The sequence below is a fragment of the Rutilus rutilus genome, assembly GCF_951802725.1.
Source record: "Rutilus rutilus genome assembly, chromosome: 5".
Taxonomy (NCBI): domain Eukaryota; kingdom Metazoa; phylum Chordata; class Actinopteri; order Cypriniformes; family Leuciscidae; genus Rutilus; species Rutilus rutilus.
The window spans coordinates 5,172,682-5,188,136 of NC_140213.1; the positions used below are offsets into that span (position 1 = coordinate 5,172,682).

General features: G+C 40.3%; 1 protein-coding gene across 1 annotated transcript; it reads left to right on the forward strand.

Annotated features, from left to right (window-relative positions):
- Nucleotides 1-826: 826 nt before the first annotated feature.
- On the forward strand, nt 827-15,218 carry pcyt1ab (phosphate cytidylyltransferase 1A, choline b). Its single transcript, XM_084408618.1, has 9 exons — nt 827-1,036; nt 2,476-2,576; nt 2,684-2,780; nt 2,873-2,989; nt 4,180-4,331; nt 12,847-12,925; nt 13,026-13,168; nt 13,258-13,446; nt 14,027-15,218. The coding sequence occupies exons 2-9, from the start codon at nt 2,478-2,480 to the stop codon at nt 14,222-14,224; spliced, it is 1,074 nt and encodes a 357-aa protein (XP_084264744.1). The 5' UTR covers nt 827-1,036; nt 2,476-2,477; the 3' UTR covers nt 14,225-15,218.
- Nucleotides 15,219-15,455: the final 237 nt, after the last annotated feature.

A 15,455-nucleotide genomic window follows, 5' to 3' on the forward strand; every position in this document is an offset into this window, starting at 1 on the left:
GATAAACCTTTTAGACAATATTGCTACATTGTATTTTTTTTCTGCCAAAGAAAATAGTTCCAAATATTATATTATATCATAGCTTCTATAACTGAAAGTGTTTCTGAAGTGCATTTTGGATAGCTGTGAAAAGCCCTGATGCTCGTAGTGCACTGATGTCTGATTGAAAGACTGATGTTGTTTAATCTGTCAGTTCTGCTGTTTTACTGACATTGAACAGCGTCTCAGACTCCCCATCTGGAATGATCATGGGCATCTCACAGAATCATTAATCATTATATTCTGTGGTCAGCTGCAATAACAGTGGATGAGAGTCTTGTTGTTTGTTGTTGTTGTTGATTTGACAAGGTTGTGTGTGTTTGATGTATTCTGAATATGTCAAGGTTTTCTACACTAGCCTAATGTATAACTGTGGTTTGGGGTCAGTAAGGGGTCATATCAGATATTATATGTGTGATAGGGCTAGGTGACATTACTAAAAATTGCTTGAAAGGCTCTCTTTTTTTGTTCAGAAACAGCCATTGATCAAAGTATTTGTGAATCTTTAATTTTTTCACTAAATTAACTAGTGGAACTATACATAGGCCTACGAATAATTAATGTGTAGTTCCATACATTTATTTATATTTAACGTATTGCATATTTAATAAAATAGGCCTATTTTAATATATTAAAATTTATACATATAAAAGTCGCTTTTGATATCATAATCTGAGACAGTTAGGCCACGTACACACTCCAATTAATTCGGTCCGACTCTGCATATTTTATTAGCGGTTGTTGCAGGAAGTGACCGCTAGATGGAGTGATATCAAAGCGGAAGTGTGACTTATGAGCGGAAGTGTGCGTGTTGTTACTGAGCAGTGATGATGATTATGATAATGTAGTGAGAAGGCAGTGCTGTCATATCAGCAGCATATGGTGTATCATCTCTATAAAGTATTTCAAACAGAAATGGGTTGTTCAGACGCTCATAAGCCAAGTCCTGTCTTCAACCCATGATACCGAGGAGGAAAGGAGGAAACCAGCTTCTAAGGTTAGTACTTTACATCTCTTATCATGTTTTAAAATAAAATGCTTTTTTTTTTTCTTTTTTTTTTTACTTTGAGAAAAATGTATTTGCTGTTGTTAGTTGTGTTTGCTCTCCTCTGCATTGAGGAAACAGTCCTTTTCATCGGCGATACGCTTAAGAAACTCATATTTTGTCCAGTACGTTAACTGTTTAAATATAGTTCTGCTAGTAGGTTCCCTCTGCTACGTGTGATGTTTTTAGGAAAAGAAAGTAGTTAATTCATAGTTAGTTGAACATCATAGTTAAAAGAGCAGTGAAAGAGTTTTTAAAATGTAATAGTCTACAGTGACATTTCCATGATGACTCATTTGCTCTGAACTTCACAAGTTCTGAACTGTTTGTGAGTCCACTCATTTTTTTATTATTTTTTAAGTCTTCATTTAAAAAAATACAGTCATGGTCCACAACTGACTGGACAATGTATTCATTGTCATTCATCATTCAGTGTCAGAGGTATGGGAACCCTGGATTCATCTCTTAGCTTATAGCTGAACATATTGAGGACATTTTAGTGAACAATGGAGCAATTTAGAAGGAAGAAAGGGGGGATGAAAAGATTGATTGTTTTCCGCTCTAGTGCCACATCCCTGACTGTCCTACATCATCATCATCATCATCATCATCGTCATGTTGAGATGATCTGGGTCAGCGTGGCGAGCACTATCTACTGATCCAGCATTAAAGGCTTTTGACAGCATCTGTGACACACTGTCCATTACCACAGAAAATATCACTTGTTCCTCAAGTTATAAACTTCATATTGTTTATATTTCAACAATGAATTGGTATAGAAACAATATTATTAAAAACTATTATGTGCAATTTAAAAATGTAGCCTATACATTTTAGTGTTGATTATTATATCTAAAAATCTTGACCTAAAAATCTTGTTGTTAATTTTAACTTTTAATATTATAGAAATGTTCCAACTGACAGGATTCCCTGTATAGTTTACAGCTTTATTTTACATCTAAAATACTACTTCACCTGATTTATATCGAAATGAATTAATATAAATTTGAACTGAAATCGGAATCAAATGTAATCAAATTTCTATTGAAACGTTTATTATCTTAATAAATACTAGTAGTACGTATTCATGACAAAAAATAGTTAGCTAGCTCAAGTGATTATTTATGTATGCATATTTATTTAATAATTCACTTTTTTTATTTATTTCACACTCTATAGATATTTCTCTTGTCTCATGAGAATAAAATTATATTGCTTTTGTTTCCAGATGAAAAGTGCTGCTAAAGCACTACGATTTCTTACGAGTCCATTAAAACAAATCGAGATTTTCAGTCAATAAATACTTGAATTTGTCTGTTCCTCACACAAAGCTATTGTATGACACGAGTCGTATGGAAAAAATAACCTTTTTTATTATTATTTCTACGCAGGGATGGAAGTGCACAGTTCAGGCGTCGGCAGGAAGAGGAAGAGAGAGGAGTCGAATGGCGACATGAGGGAGTGTTTCCGGAAAATTCCACGGAGAACTTTGGTGAGTGTCGGGAAGGTGGCTTTCAGTCAGGCTTTCCGAGTGTGATGACGTCATTTCTCGTGCACGTGACACACTCTTGTCTTGAGGTGTGTGTGTGTATGTTTCAGGGGTTGAGTGAACCTGCACCCTTCTCTGATGAACTGGTGGCCTCAAAAACACCATACGTTCGCGTTAGCATGGAAGAAGCCCGTCTCGGCACTCCAGGTGCGGAAATAGCGTTTTTACCCACACTGACCCTCATCACATACACATTCTCTGTACGACCTCTCTCTTCTTCAATCCTCCTCTCTTTTTAGAGGACCGTCCGGTACGCGTCTATGCTGACGGGATCTTTGACATGTTCCATTCCGGACACGCTCGTGCTTTAATGCAGGCCAAGTGCCTTTTCCCAAACACACATCTCATTGTGGGCGGTGAGTTTCCGTCTTTTGGCACTGCATCACTGCTATAGTGTAACCCATCATGATGAGTGTCACTAGTGTCACTGAACAGAATTACAAAAATAATGTGGGTGACACTTGGTTCCATTTATTAACATTATTTATTGCATTAACAAATAATGATCAATACAGTTGTGGCAGTCTAATTCATCTTTTTTAACATGAGTTAATACAAATTCAACTGTTCATTGTTTGTTCATTTTACAGGTGCTGGTCATAAAATTAGAATATCATCAAAAAGTTGATTTATTTCAAGAATTCAAGCCTTTATTTGTTATCATTTTGATGATTATGGCTTACAGCTTATGAAACCCACGAAATCAAAATATATTACATGAAATCACACAGTAATTACACAGTGGTACCATGGTCATTGAACCAGGTTTTGGTTCTTTTGGCAGTGTGCAAATCCTGCTGGAAAATGAAGGAAGCATGAAGTGCTCTGGAAATGTCCTGGTAGACGGCTGCGTTGACTCTGGATGTAATAAAGCACAGTGGACCAAAGTCCTCTTTTCTGATGAGAGCAAATGTTGCATCTCATTTGGAAACCAAGGTCCCAGAGTCTGGAGGAAGAATGGAGAGGCACACAATCCAAGATGCTTGAAGTCCAGTGTGAAGTTTCCACAGTCTGTGTTGGTCATCGGCTGGTGTTGGTCCACTGTGCCGTCTACCAGGACATCTTCAGAGCACTTCATGCTTCCTTCTGCAGACAAGCTTTATGGAGATGCTGACTTCATTTTCCAGCAGGATTTGCACCTGCCCACACTGCCAAAAGAACCAAAACCTGGTTCAATGACCATGGTACCACTGTGTAATTACTGTGTGATTTCATGTAATATTTTGATTTCGTGGGTTTCATAAGCTGTAAGCCATAATCATCAAAATTATAACAAATAAAGGCTTGAAATATCTCACTTTGCATGTAATGAGTCTATATAATATATTAGTTTCACCTGTTAAGTTGAATTCTTGAAATAAATCAACTTTTTGATGATATTCTAATTTTATGACCAGCACCTGTATATCGGTATCGGTATATCTGTATATAATGTGATAGTAAATGTTAAATTAACATTAGCTAAGATTGCTAAATGCTTTAGAAGTATTTTTCATTGTTCATGTTAACAGAACTGTAGTGTTACATTAATGTGTTTGTCTTTCAGTGTGCAGCGATGATTTGACGCATAAATTCAAGGGTTTCACCGTCATGAACGAGGATGAACGTTACGACGCAGTGAGTCACTGTCGATATGTCGATGAGGTGGTCCGCAACGCTCCATGGACGCTGACACCAGGATTTCTAGCCGAGCACAGAGTGAGTATCCAGATCGCGATCAATGGCATATTCACATTCCTGATGCTCAACCAATGCCAAGGTCATGGGTTCCATTCGCAGGGAATGCGTGAACTGATCAGATGTATAGCTTGAATGCTTTGGAGTAAAGCGTCTGCTAGTGTCAGTGTAAATGTACATTTCCAGATGCTACCACATGACATGGGCCCTGTCCCAAATGGCACCCTAAGCACTCGTGGTCTTCCTACGAGTCCGTACTTTCGTGACGTAATGCCGCTTTGACTGTCGGGAAGAAGTCTGCTGTAGAAAAAAAAAAAGTGCGCATCGAGGGCGCATATCGACCGCAGAGCACCCTTCTGAGGCCTAAAATGACAAATGTGACACCCTATGGTCTCACGGACTTAAAGGGATAGTTCGGCCAAAAATGATATTTAACCCATGATTTACTCACCCTCAAGCCGTTCGAGATGTATATGTCAATCTTTTTTCAGACGAACACATTTTCAGTTATTTTAGAAAATGTCTTAGATCTTTCAGTGGTTATAATGTGAAGCTATGGGGTCCACCTCCTTCAAATCCCAAAATCTGCATGCATCCTTCACAAAAGTAATCCATCCGGCTCCAGGGGGATAAACGAAGGCCTTCTGAGGGTAATCCGTGCGGTTTTGTCGTAAAAATATACATATTTAAAACTTTATAAACGAAAATAACTGGCTTCCGCTAGCGGTCGACGCGCGTTCACGGAGATGGATGCTGGAGTATGACGAAGGACGCGTCGTGATGTAGAACGGTAGAACGAACGTAGAGTTTTGTTTTGCTCTGCTCTCTGGCTGCGCTGTCACGTTCGTTCTACGTCACGACGAATCCTACGCTACGTCCTACGCTACGTCCTACGTCATACTCCAGCATCCATCTCCGTGAACGCGCGTCGACCGTTACCGGAAGCCAGTTATTTTCGTTTATAAAGTTTTAAATATGAATATTTTTATGACAAAACCGCACGGATTACCCTCAGAAGGCCTTCGTTTATCCCCCTGGAGCCGGGTGGATTACTTTTGTGAAGGATGCATGCACATTTTGGGACTTGAACGAGGTGGACCCCATTGCTTCACACTATAACCACTGAAAGATCTAAGACATTTTCTAAAATAACTGAAAATGTGTTCGTCTGAAAAAAGATTGACATAAGCATCTCGAACAGCTTGAGGGTGAGTAAATCATGGGTTAAATATAATTTTTGGGCGAACTATCCCTTTAACGGACACGCGCACGTGGCAGCCATTGTAAGTCCACAAGACCGAAAGTGCATATGAACTGTGCCATTTGGGACGGCCATTGTGAGGTGTGTAACTGTTAACATGTTGTGGTTAAAGGAATAGTTCAAAAATGTGTTATTTATTTACTCACCTTCTTCACAAGCACCTTAATGCCGTTCTTTTCCGTTCAACCACCATTCATAGTGAACACGTCTGTTAAGTAGTGATGGGAGAAAGTTTGAATCAACTGGACCAATTTATTCACGAAATGCTGGTGACGCCTGCTGGTCAGAACAGTGTAAATGCAGCAAAAACTCAACCCAAACATGCATAAAAACACCTTTTACAAACCAAACACAAATGTTTTATTGAAAGTTTAATCTATTAAATGCAATTATCAAGTCATCTAATACCGTTAAATACTAAGTGTCTATATAATATGGGTTAAGCTTGGTTAATCAGGCCAATAATTATTATTATTATTATTATTACACAAATACATCCACCGAATTCCTGAAATTGATCCAGGTCAGGTAAAAAACCATAAAGACACTGGTTCGTGGGTTCATGGGATCGACTCCTGCAGCAAACAATTAAAATGTCGAAACAGTTCTCACATTACGAAGCCCTGTCTACTGAAATCACACAGCTTTTTGCAGTTTGATACACAATGCGAATCAATGGTTCAAAACGAATGATTTTACAAAGGTTTTGAAATTGCCCATTGCTGCCGTTAAGCTGCAAAAATTACCCATATGACCTATTTGAATCATTTTGCATTTCACAGGAGAAAATAATACAAGTTTGGAACAACATGAGGGTGAATAAATGAAAACTGGCATGTTTTGGTGAACTGTTAACTTTGGTTAAACTTGATTTGAAGGTATCCTTGTTACAGTGTGATTACACATAAGAAATGAGGGTAACATTTTATTTTACAGTGTCCTTGTTACATATGTTACAGGTATTTACCATAGTAATAACAGTAATGGATGCATAATTACATGCAACTAACCCTCAACCAAATCCTAATCCTACCCTAACCCTATAGTAAGTACATGTAGTTGCTTAATATTACTCAGTACTTAAATATATAATTACACTGTAACAATGACACCTTAAAATAAAGCGTAACCGAAATGAGTAATATTAATTAACTACATGCACTCACTATGGGGTAGAGTTAGGGTTGGGTCTAGGGTTAGTTGCTTGTAATTATGCATCATTTACTGTTACTACTATTAGTAAGTTCAAGCAATTTGTAACACGAACAGTGAGTGTACAATAGTATTACCTTATGCTTTAACATTAAAAATAATGGTAACACTTTATTTTACAGTGTCCTTGTTACATATGTTGTATGTACTTACCATAGTAATAACAGTAAATTATGCATAATTAGATGCAACTAACCCGCCTCAACCAAATCCTAATCCTACCTTAACCCTATAGTAAGTACATGTAGTTGCTTAATATTACTCAGTACTTGAATATATAATTACACTGTAACAATGACACCTTAAAATAAAGTGTAACCGAAATAATTTACAACAAAAGAACAACAAATCATGAAGATAAATATTGGTACCATCTCAGATTTTGAACTCATGCTCATCTGAATGTGGTTCAGGATTGCCGTCTCGTTCAGTGGAACAGAGATCACTTGCTCTCTTGAGGAGGCACTTATTTTGAATGAGTAATTACTAAAATCACGCTCTATATAGTATGAATGTAATCTGGATGTACTATATTCGCCATGTTGCCCTTATCACCAGAGGTGGAAGTAACGAATTACAACTACTCACGTTACTGTAATTAAGTAGTTTTTTTGGGTACTTGTACTTTTTTGAGTATATTTTTAAATCTGTAATTTTACTTGTACTCAAGTACATATTAAGCTAAGTAATCTACTTCGCTACTTGTAAAATCACATTTCGTTACTGAGTACAATTTGAATTGATATTCAAATCTTTGAATGGTATTTCGGTAGCCAATAAAAAATATTCGATCGTAAACGGACCAATAAAACCCCTGATATTTGGACTGAATGAAAGCCGCCGCAGTCGCAGCAGGTTTTGAAGAGCTGCATGAAGGAGGCGAGGAGCTCAGAGTGATTAATGGCTGGACTGAAAGTTTGGAACAACAAACTACATAGTAGTACTGTCAAAATATATATATTTTACCAGCTGCGCGTTCTCATTCTCTCATCTCAACGACAGCGAGTTTGACACACCCGCCTCCTCTCAGCGCGGGATTGCAGGTAGGCCTATTACGCATAATTTTATTAATACCTGCAAGTTTCTATGGCATATTTTAATGGCAAATGTCACGAACAATATTATAACGCGAGGGCACATTCATGTAATCGCAGAAAACTGGACGCGAGCTCTGAACGAACTGGACTCGGATATTGAGTGTGCGCTCTCGGACTGTGTGTCATATCATGTGTAATCGCGAATCTCTCCAAGTGGTTCTCACTGCAGACTCAAATGACGTCCAGCTCCAATCTCTCCATGCTCTTCAATTAAACGCTGTCAAAAGTTATGAAAAATCTAGTCTTTTTGCAAATTAAATTCAGTTTGAATTGAAATCAAGCTTCCTTGTGCTGTGTGTGAGCTATTGCAACAGTTCACGTTACCCTATTGTAAAGACAAATACACTGAGTGAGTAAATATTAGATTATTGTAATGGTTATTGATCAATGTTTAAATATGTAAACAAAAGCCTAAATTAAAATCTCACCTTATAAAGTGGACATGTCTCTTTAGATTAGATTAGATTAGATTCAACTTTATTGTCATTACACAAGTACAGGTACAAGGCAACGAAATGCAGTTTAGGTCTAACCAGAAGTGCAATAGCAGCAAGTGCAGGATATACAGTGGTTCATAAGTGCAGAACATGGATATGTACTGAATAAATATAGAGTTGAATACTATTATAAACAAAAATTTACAGATAGATTGTCCTATGAATATAATATACAGATAACTATTACTGTGAACAGAATTTACAGCTAGATATGTACTGAATATAATAATATACAGATGGCTATTACTATAAGCAGAATGTTTACAGATAGATATGTACTGAATATAATATACAGATGGCTGTTACTATAAACATAATTTTACAGATAGATATGTACTATGAATATATATACAGATGGCTGTTACTATAAACAGAATGTGAGCATAATATACAGATGGATATTACTATAAACAGAATTTTACAAATAGATATATGTATAAGTTAGGCTAATGAGCAGTATAACAATGGATTTAAAGTAGTGCAAATAAAGTTTGGACAGAAGCTATCCGAGTGAGTGCAGTGGAAAGTAATTGCATATTACAGTTAAGGTACGATATTGCAATGTATATATAACAGTCGGTACTGTAAATAAACAGTCGGCAGTGCAAATGAGCATATTCCAGTCAAGGTAGTAGTGCAAGATGCATATGTAAACAGTTGTTACTGTAATAACAGTCAGCAGTGCAAATGAACATTATAGTATTGCAAATAACAAAATGGAGGCAGGTGTGAGGAGGGAGAGGAGAGTCAATCAGTATATAAGGGGAGTGGGATCAATGAGGGTTAGAGTTTAATAAAGAGACAGCTCTGGGGAAAAAACTGTTCTTTAGTCTGCTGGTCCTGGTCCGGAGGCACCTGAAACGCCTGCCGGAAGGCAGGAGAGAAAACAGTCTGTGGGCTGGGTGAGAGGAGTCCTTAAGGATGCTGCGAGCTCGATGCAGACAGCGTTTCCTCTGGATGTGCTCGATGGCAGGTAGTGGAGTCCCAGTGATGCGCTGGGCGGTTTTCACCACCCGCTGCAGTGCCTTGCGCTCTGCAACAGAACAGCTCCCATACCACACTGTAGCACAGTTGGTCAGGATGCTTTCTATTGCACAGCGATAGAAGTTCACCAGGATAGTGGAGGAAAGCTGATTCTTCCTCAGTGTCCTCAGGAAGAAGAGGCGCTGGTGAGCCTTCTTGACCAGGCTGGAGGTGTTGGTTGTCCAGGTCATGTCCGCCGAGATGTGGGTCCCCAGGAACTTGAAACTGGAGACACGCTCAACAGCCATTCCATTGATGTGGATGGTGTCGTGTGTGCCTCTTGACACTTTCCTGAAGTCCACGATGAGCTCCTTCGTTTTGGTGGTGTTGAGGAGCTGGTTATTTTCGGTGCACCATGTGGCCAGGTGCTTGATCTCCTCCCTATAGGCAGTCTCATCGTTGTTGCTGATGAGACCAATCACCGTAGTGTCGTCCGCAAACTTGACGATGGAATTAGATCCGTACACAGGCTTGCAGTCGGAGGTGAAGAGGGAGTAGAGGAACGGGCTTAGCACACAGCCCTGTGGTACACCAGTGTTGAGTGTGATGGATGTGGAGCAGTTGGAGCCTGATCGAACATTCTGGGGTCTGTTGGTCAAGAAGTCCAAAATCCAGTTGCACATGGAGGTGTTGAAGCCCAGGTCTCCAAGTTTGGCTATTAACTTAGTTGGGATGACAGTGTTGAATGCTGAGCTGAAGTCAACAAACAGCATGCGTGCATAAGTGTTCTTATTGTCCAGATGTGTGAGCACAGAGTGCAGTGCCATGGAGACTGCATCCTCTGTGCTCCTATTGCTACGGTAGGCAAACTGGTGTGAGTCCAATGTGGATGGTAGAGAGTCTTTTAGGTGTGCCAGGACCAGCCGCTCAAAGCACTTCATTACGATGGGTGTGAGTGCTACAGGGCGGTAGTCATTAAGGCACTTCGGGCTGGAGTGTTTTGGCACTGGCACAATGGAAGTGCATTTAAAGCATGTTGGTACAGTTGCTTGGGCAAGAGACAGGTTGAAAATGTCTGTAAAAACCCCAGCGAGCTGCTCCGCACATGCCCTGAGTACGCGTCCAGGGATGTTGTCTGGTCCAGCAGCCTTGTGCGCGCTGATCCTGCTCAGTGCATTGCAGACATCTGTGGAGGAGAGTGTGATCGGTGGGTGGTCAGCTGAGGATTTGAGCTTGGTGGCAGTTTCTCTGTTGTCTCTTTCAAAGCGAGCATAAAAGTCATTTAGCTCGTTCAGGAAGTTGACATCAGTGGCTGCGGGGGTGGAGTGAGAGGGTTTGTAGTCACTGATGGCCTGAATGCCCTGCCACATGCGCCGAGGGTCAGCGTTGGAAAAGTGTCCCTCTATCTTAAGCTTGTAGCAGTGCTTGGCCTCTTTGATGCCCCTTTTCAGATTTGCTCTGGATGTGCTATAGGCTTGTGCATCTCCTGATCTGAAGGCAGTATTGCGTGTCTTCAATAGGAGTCGCACTTCCCTGTTCATCCATGGCTTCTGATTTGGGTATGTGGTGATCTGCTTCTGGGTTGTAACACTGTCAATGGTGGTATTAATATAATCCAGTACAGAGGAGGTGTAGCAGTCAATGTCCGTGTGAGAGCCACTGGTGGCTTGAGAAGCAAACATACTCCAGTCTGTGTGTAGAAACCTTTCCTGGAGTGAGAAATCTGCCCCCGCAGGCCACACCTTGATGGTCTTCACTGATGGCTTCACGCGATTAATCAGAGGTGCATATTTGGGGGTGAGGAACAAAGAAAGGTGATCTGACTGTCCCAAGTGGGGGAGGGGTGTCGCGACGTAAGCTTCAGCCATGTTTGTGTAAACATGGTCTAAGGTTTTGTTTCCTCTGGTGTGACAGGAAACATGCTGGTGAAATTTCGGTAGCACTGACTTTAAGTTTGAATGATTAAAATCACCCGCAACAATAAACGCAGCTTCCGGGTGAACGGTCTGTTGTTTACTGATGGCTGCGTGAAGTTCTTTCATAGCAAACTTGGCATCAGCATCCGGGGGAATATAGGCTGCAGTTATAATAGTGGAAGTGAACTCCCGCGGTAGATAAAACGGTCTACATTTAACCATGAGAAACTCAAGGTTAGCTGAACAATGTCTCCCAACAATAGCAGAGTTTGTGCACCAAGCTTTGTTAATGTAAATGCACAATCCACCACCTCTGGTCTTACCGGAGCCATGTAATGTTCTATCCGCCCGGAATGTATGGCGTCCCGCTAGCTCAATAGCGTTGTCCGGTATTCCGCTGTTTAACCATGTTTCCGTGAAAATTAGAACATTACAGTTCAAAAGTCTCTTGCTGTATGTGATGTTGAGTCGAATCTCCTCCATTTTGTTCAACAGCGACCGTACATTGGCAAGGAAAATGCTGGGTAAAGAGAGCCGGTGTGGTGTTAGCTTTAGCTTAGCTCTTAGTCCTCCGCGCTTCCCCCGCCTTTGTTTACGATCTCGCCGGCGCCTGCGAGCACTTCCGCCCGGCCGGGCAGAGTGCATAGCCTCGGGTGATCTGGCGATCTCAGGAAGGAGTCGAAGGTTGTCCATAAAACTGTCGGAAATTCGCAAACCAATATCCAAAAGCTCACCTTGGGTGTACGATGTTAAGGCACAACTGTTCTGGACGAACAGACCCGAAATGAGCAAGAAAAATACTGCTAAATTACAGAATCTGGAGAGACCGCGAGCCTCGCGATGTACTCGCGCCGCCATCTTGGATCATTAGAAGACTTGAATTAAACTTTTCCATTCAAATAGATTACAATGAGTGTTGTGCTTTTCAGTGCTTGAAAATAATGATTGCCTTGACAAAATGGATGGACAAAAATGTAGATATTAAAATATTTAGTATGTAGTAGTTTTCCCGATGGTATTAAAAATTATAGGCTAGGCCTACTGAATATTGACATATTTCAAGGTGTCATATTGAAGTTAGAAATTCCAGTATCCACTAATTAATGTCCTATGACAATAAGGTAAAAACGTGTTAAAAGTAGCTATTTTGTACATAAATCTATGATTTTGTTGAATATTTTTATTGGTAATGCATTAACTATCGCCAGCTAAAAAGTAATTAGTAACTAGTACTCTGAGTAGTTTTTGAGAAGAGTAATTTGTACTTTTACTTAATTACTTTTTTGACACCAGTACTTTTACTTGTAATTGAGTATTATTTCAGCAATGTAACGGTACTTGTACTTGAGTACAAATTTTCAGTACTCTTTCCACCTCTGCTTATCACATGACCTACCAGCATCAGTTGTCACATTACCACCATTCATAAATCCTCTCCTGTGGCCTCATGGGATAGTAAAGTGTGCATCATACGCACACTTCAGAATCTCTCCAGAAGAAGTAGGGCATCCTGGTACTTTTTTTACTACTCTTGTATGAGTACTGTGAATAATCTTAATAAACACTGATATGATGACATGTTCTCCCTAGATAGACTTTGTCGCGCATGACGACATTCCATACATCTCAGCAGGAAGTGATGATGTTTACAAACACATAAAGGATGCAGGTAGAAATATTAAAAGCTTCTGCATAATACAGTTATGGTAGTCAAAAAATTCACCAGATCACCAGATTTGCTCTTGAAATTCTCTTCTTTTTTTTTTAAGGGATGTTCGCGCCGACTCAGAGAACAGAAGGCATCTCCACATCTGACGTAATCACACGAATCGTACGTGATTATGACGTTTACGTGCGCCGCAACCTACAGAGAGGCTACACTGCGAAAGAGCTGAACGTCAGCTTCATCAATGTGTGTGACTACACACTTTCATCTTTTATCAAAAAAAGCCATTAATATTCCTTTGAAAGCAACTTGACTCTGTTCCCCTTTTTTCCCAGGAGAAGAAGTACCACCTTCAGGAACGCGTGGATAAGGTGAAGCAGAAGGTCCGAGATGTGGAGGAAAAGAGTAAAGAGTTTGTGCAGAAGGTGGAGGAGAAGGGCATCGACCTCATACAGAAATGGGAGGAGAAGTCACGCGAGTTCATCGGGAACTTCCTGCAGATGTTCGGGCCTGACGGGGCGCTGGTTAGTCTGGATGTGTGCAGCTTTTACATACATCTCAGGGATCGTCGTTTTAGAATGGCTTCTCAACTCTGGCCCTCGAGGTCCACTTGCATTTACTGCAAACCGAGTCACTCTGAGACACTGAACACACTACTGGAGGCTCATAAGCTGCCCCACAGTGCTGCGCTTCACTCTGAAACACACTGCGCTTATATTTATATAAATCGCAGCCTTTGCGTTTTTGAGAATTACAGTAAGCCACATCACGATTTCGGTTTTATTTCGATTAATCTTGCAGCCCTGTCATGCAATATTTACTACTCCAAACAGGACAAAGAAGCACCATAAAGTGTTCCACAAGTCTTCTCAAGTCACACGATAGCTGAAATTTGAGTCACGTACTGATAATCCACAAGAACTAATCACATCTGGCGTCATTGCATCACATCTGGTGCAACATCACACACTGAATTTGAATATACGCAAAAGAAATTAAAGCTTTTTAGCAAATTAGAGTACATTTTCATTTCAACAATTTCTTAAAATATGTGCCATTCCACAGATAAAATGCTCTAATATCATGTATTGTGTGTCTTAACAGAAGCACATGTTGAAGGAGGGAAAAGGGCGAATGTTACAGGCCATCAGTCCCAGACAAAGCCCCAACAGCAGTCCCGTACGCGAGGAGCGCTCTCCGTCCCCCACCTTCCGTCTTCCCTTCTTCACCGCTTCGCCATTCTTCTCGCCTCATCATCATCATCCTCATCACAGCGACACACACAAAGATGAGGACGACTAGAAATCACGCTCTCAAGCAGCTGTTGGTGTTTTCTCACAACGTTTGTGTTTTATATGCTTTCTTAAAGCCACTGTGAATAGCCAAGAATATAAATGAAGGATGGACTAGCTTAAGATTTATTTGAAGGAGGAAAATGTATTGAACCAGCGTTTACAAAATGCACAATAGTGACCGAATTATTCCACCCGTACTTTCTAAAGGTTTTGATCCCACTTCTCCCTCTCGCTTCAGAGAGATTTGCCACACACCACTAAACCAAAAGGCTTCATATTGTTGGCCTATTCCTTGGATACATTTCGTATTCAGTCTGGACCTTGAATAATTATGCATTTTTAGTGTGTCTCGTTTTTTTGTCTGCTTGCACATAATCTCATTCTCGGTTTGTGCGTATAACTCGCCCTCACCTGCCTTTATTGTCTACGTCTTTTCATACTTGAACAGGGGCCAAATGTGAGACTTATTCCGGGATGAGGGTGGGATCCCGGGATCAGTCGTCTCTGTGTAGTTACTGTGTTTAATCTTGGTTCATAACTCGAATTTAAAGTCTGCTTTTATTTTTCACTTCGTCTTTCTGACTTTTCTTACGTTTCTCCTCACATGAACTCGCTCTCAGACTCTGATGTGAAGTAATAATTTTGGGGCCTGGCACTGACGGAGTCTGGCACCTCTATTTAAACCCTGGGCTATTCTGTGGCACGGGTCCCAGCCTTTTTGGAAAGGATTTGCCTGCTGAATGTTTACATTACCCAAGCCCAGCGAGGAACAGTGTTAACACGAAAGACTACGAGGACCTGTTTGTTTACATGTTTGCATAGGACAGGAAGAAGTCCGTAGGATTACGTGTTTGCCGGCAGACAAAAAGATGACTTTGGCTTTCCTGTGGTCAGGAACATTATTAAGACTTGATTCATTTTAGATGATCGTTAGGAATCAAGAGAACTCTGTGAACAATGCCAGTGAATCACTAAACCATATTAAAAGAATAATACATTTGTCTTGTGTCGTGTTACTCATTCACGGGGACCAAAAGACACACTGTGAACCTTTAATGTCCAATATTATAAGATAAAAAAAGGTGATTAAAAACAACTAACATTAACTTGTCATTTCTGATTAGTTAAATAGGCATTACAGCAGATACAGCCAACATCGGTTACAGATGCGCGATAATTCAAGTTACATTTCTGCTTTCCAAATTCTATAACTAGTTCTAGCATCTGCATCACTTCAG

What these genes read in the sequence shown, in the direction of transcription:
- pcyt1ab (XM_084408618.1), top strand. Translation starts at nt 2,478, where the DNA reads ATGGAAGTGCACAGTTCAGGCGTCGGCAGGAAGAGGAAGAGAGAGGAG. An exon ending in GATTTCTAGCCGAGCACAGA is followed by an intron (nt 4,332 to 12,846) that starts GTGAGTATCCAG and finishes TGTTCTCCCTAG; the next exon opens with ATAGACTTTGTCGCGCATGA. An exon ending in TCGGGCCTGACGGGGCGCTG is followed by an intron (nt 13,447 to 14,026) that starts GTTAGTCTGGAT and finishes GTGTCTTAACAG; the next exon opens with AAGCACATGTTGAAGGAGGG.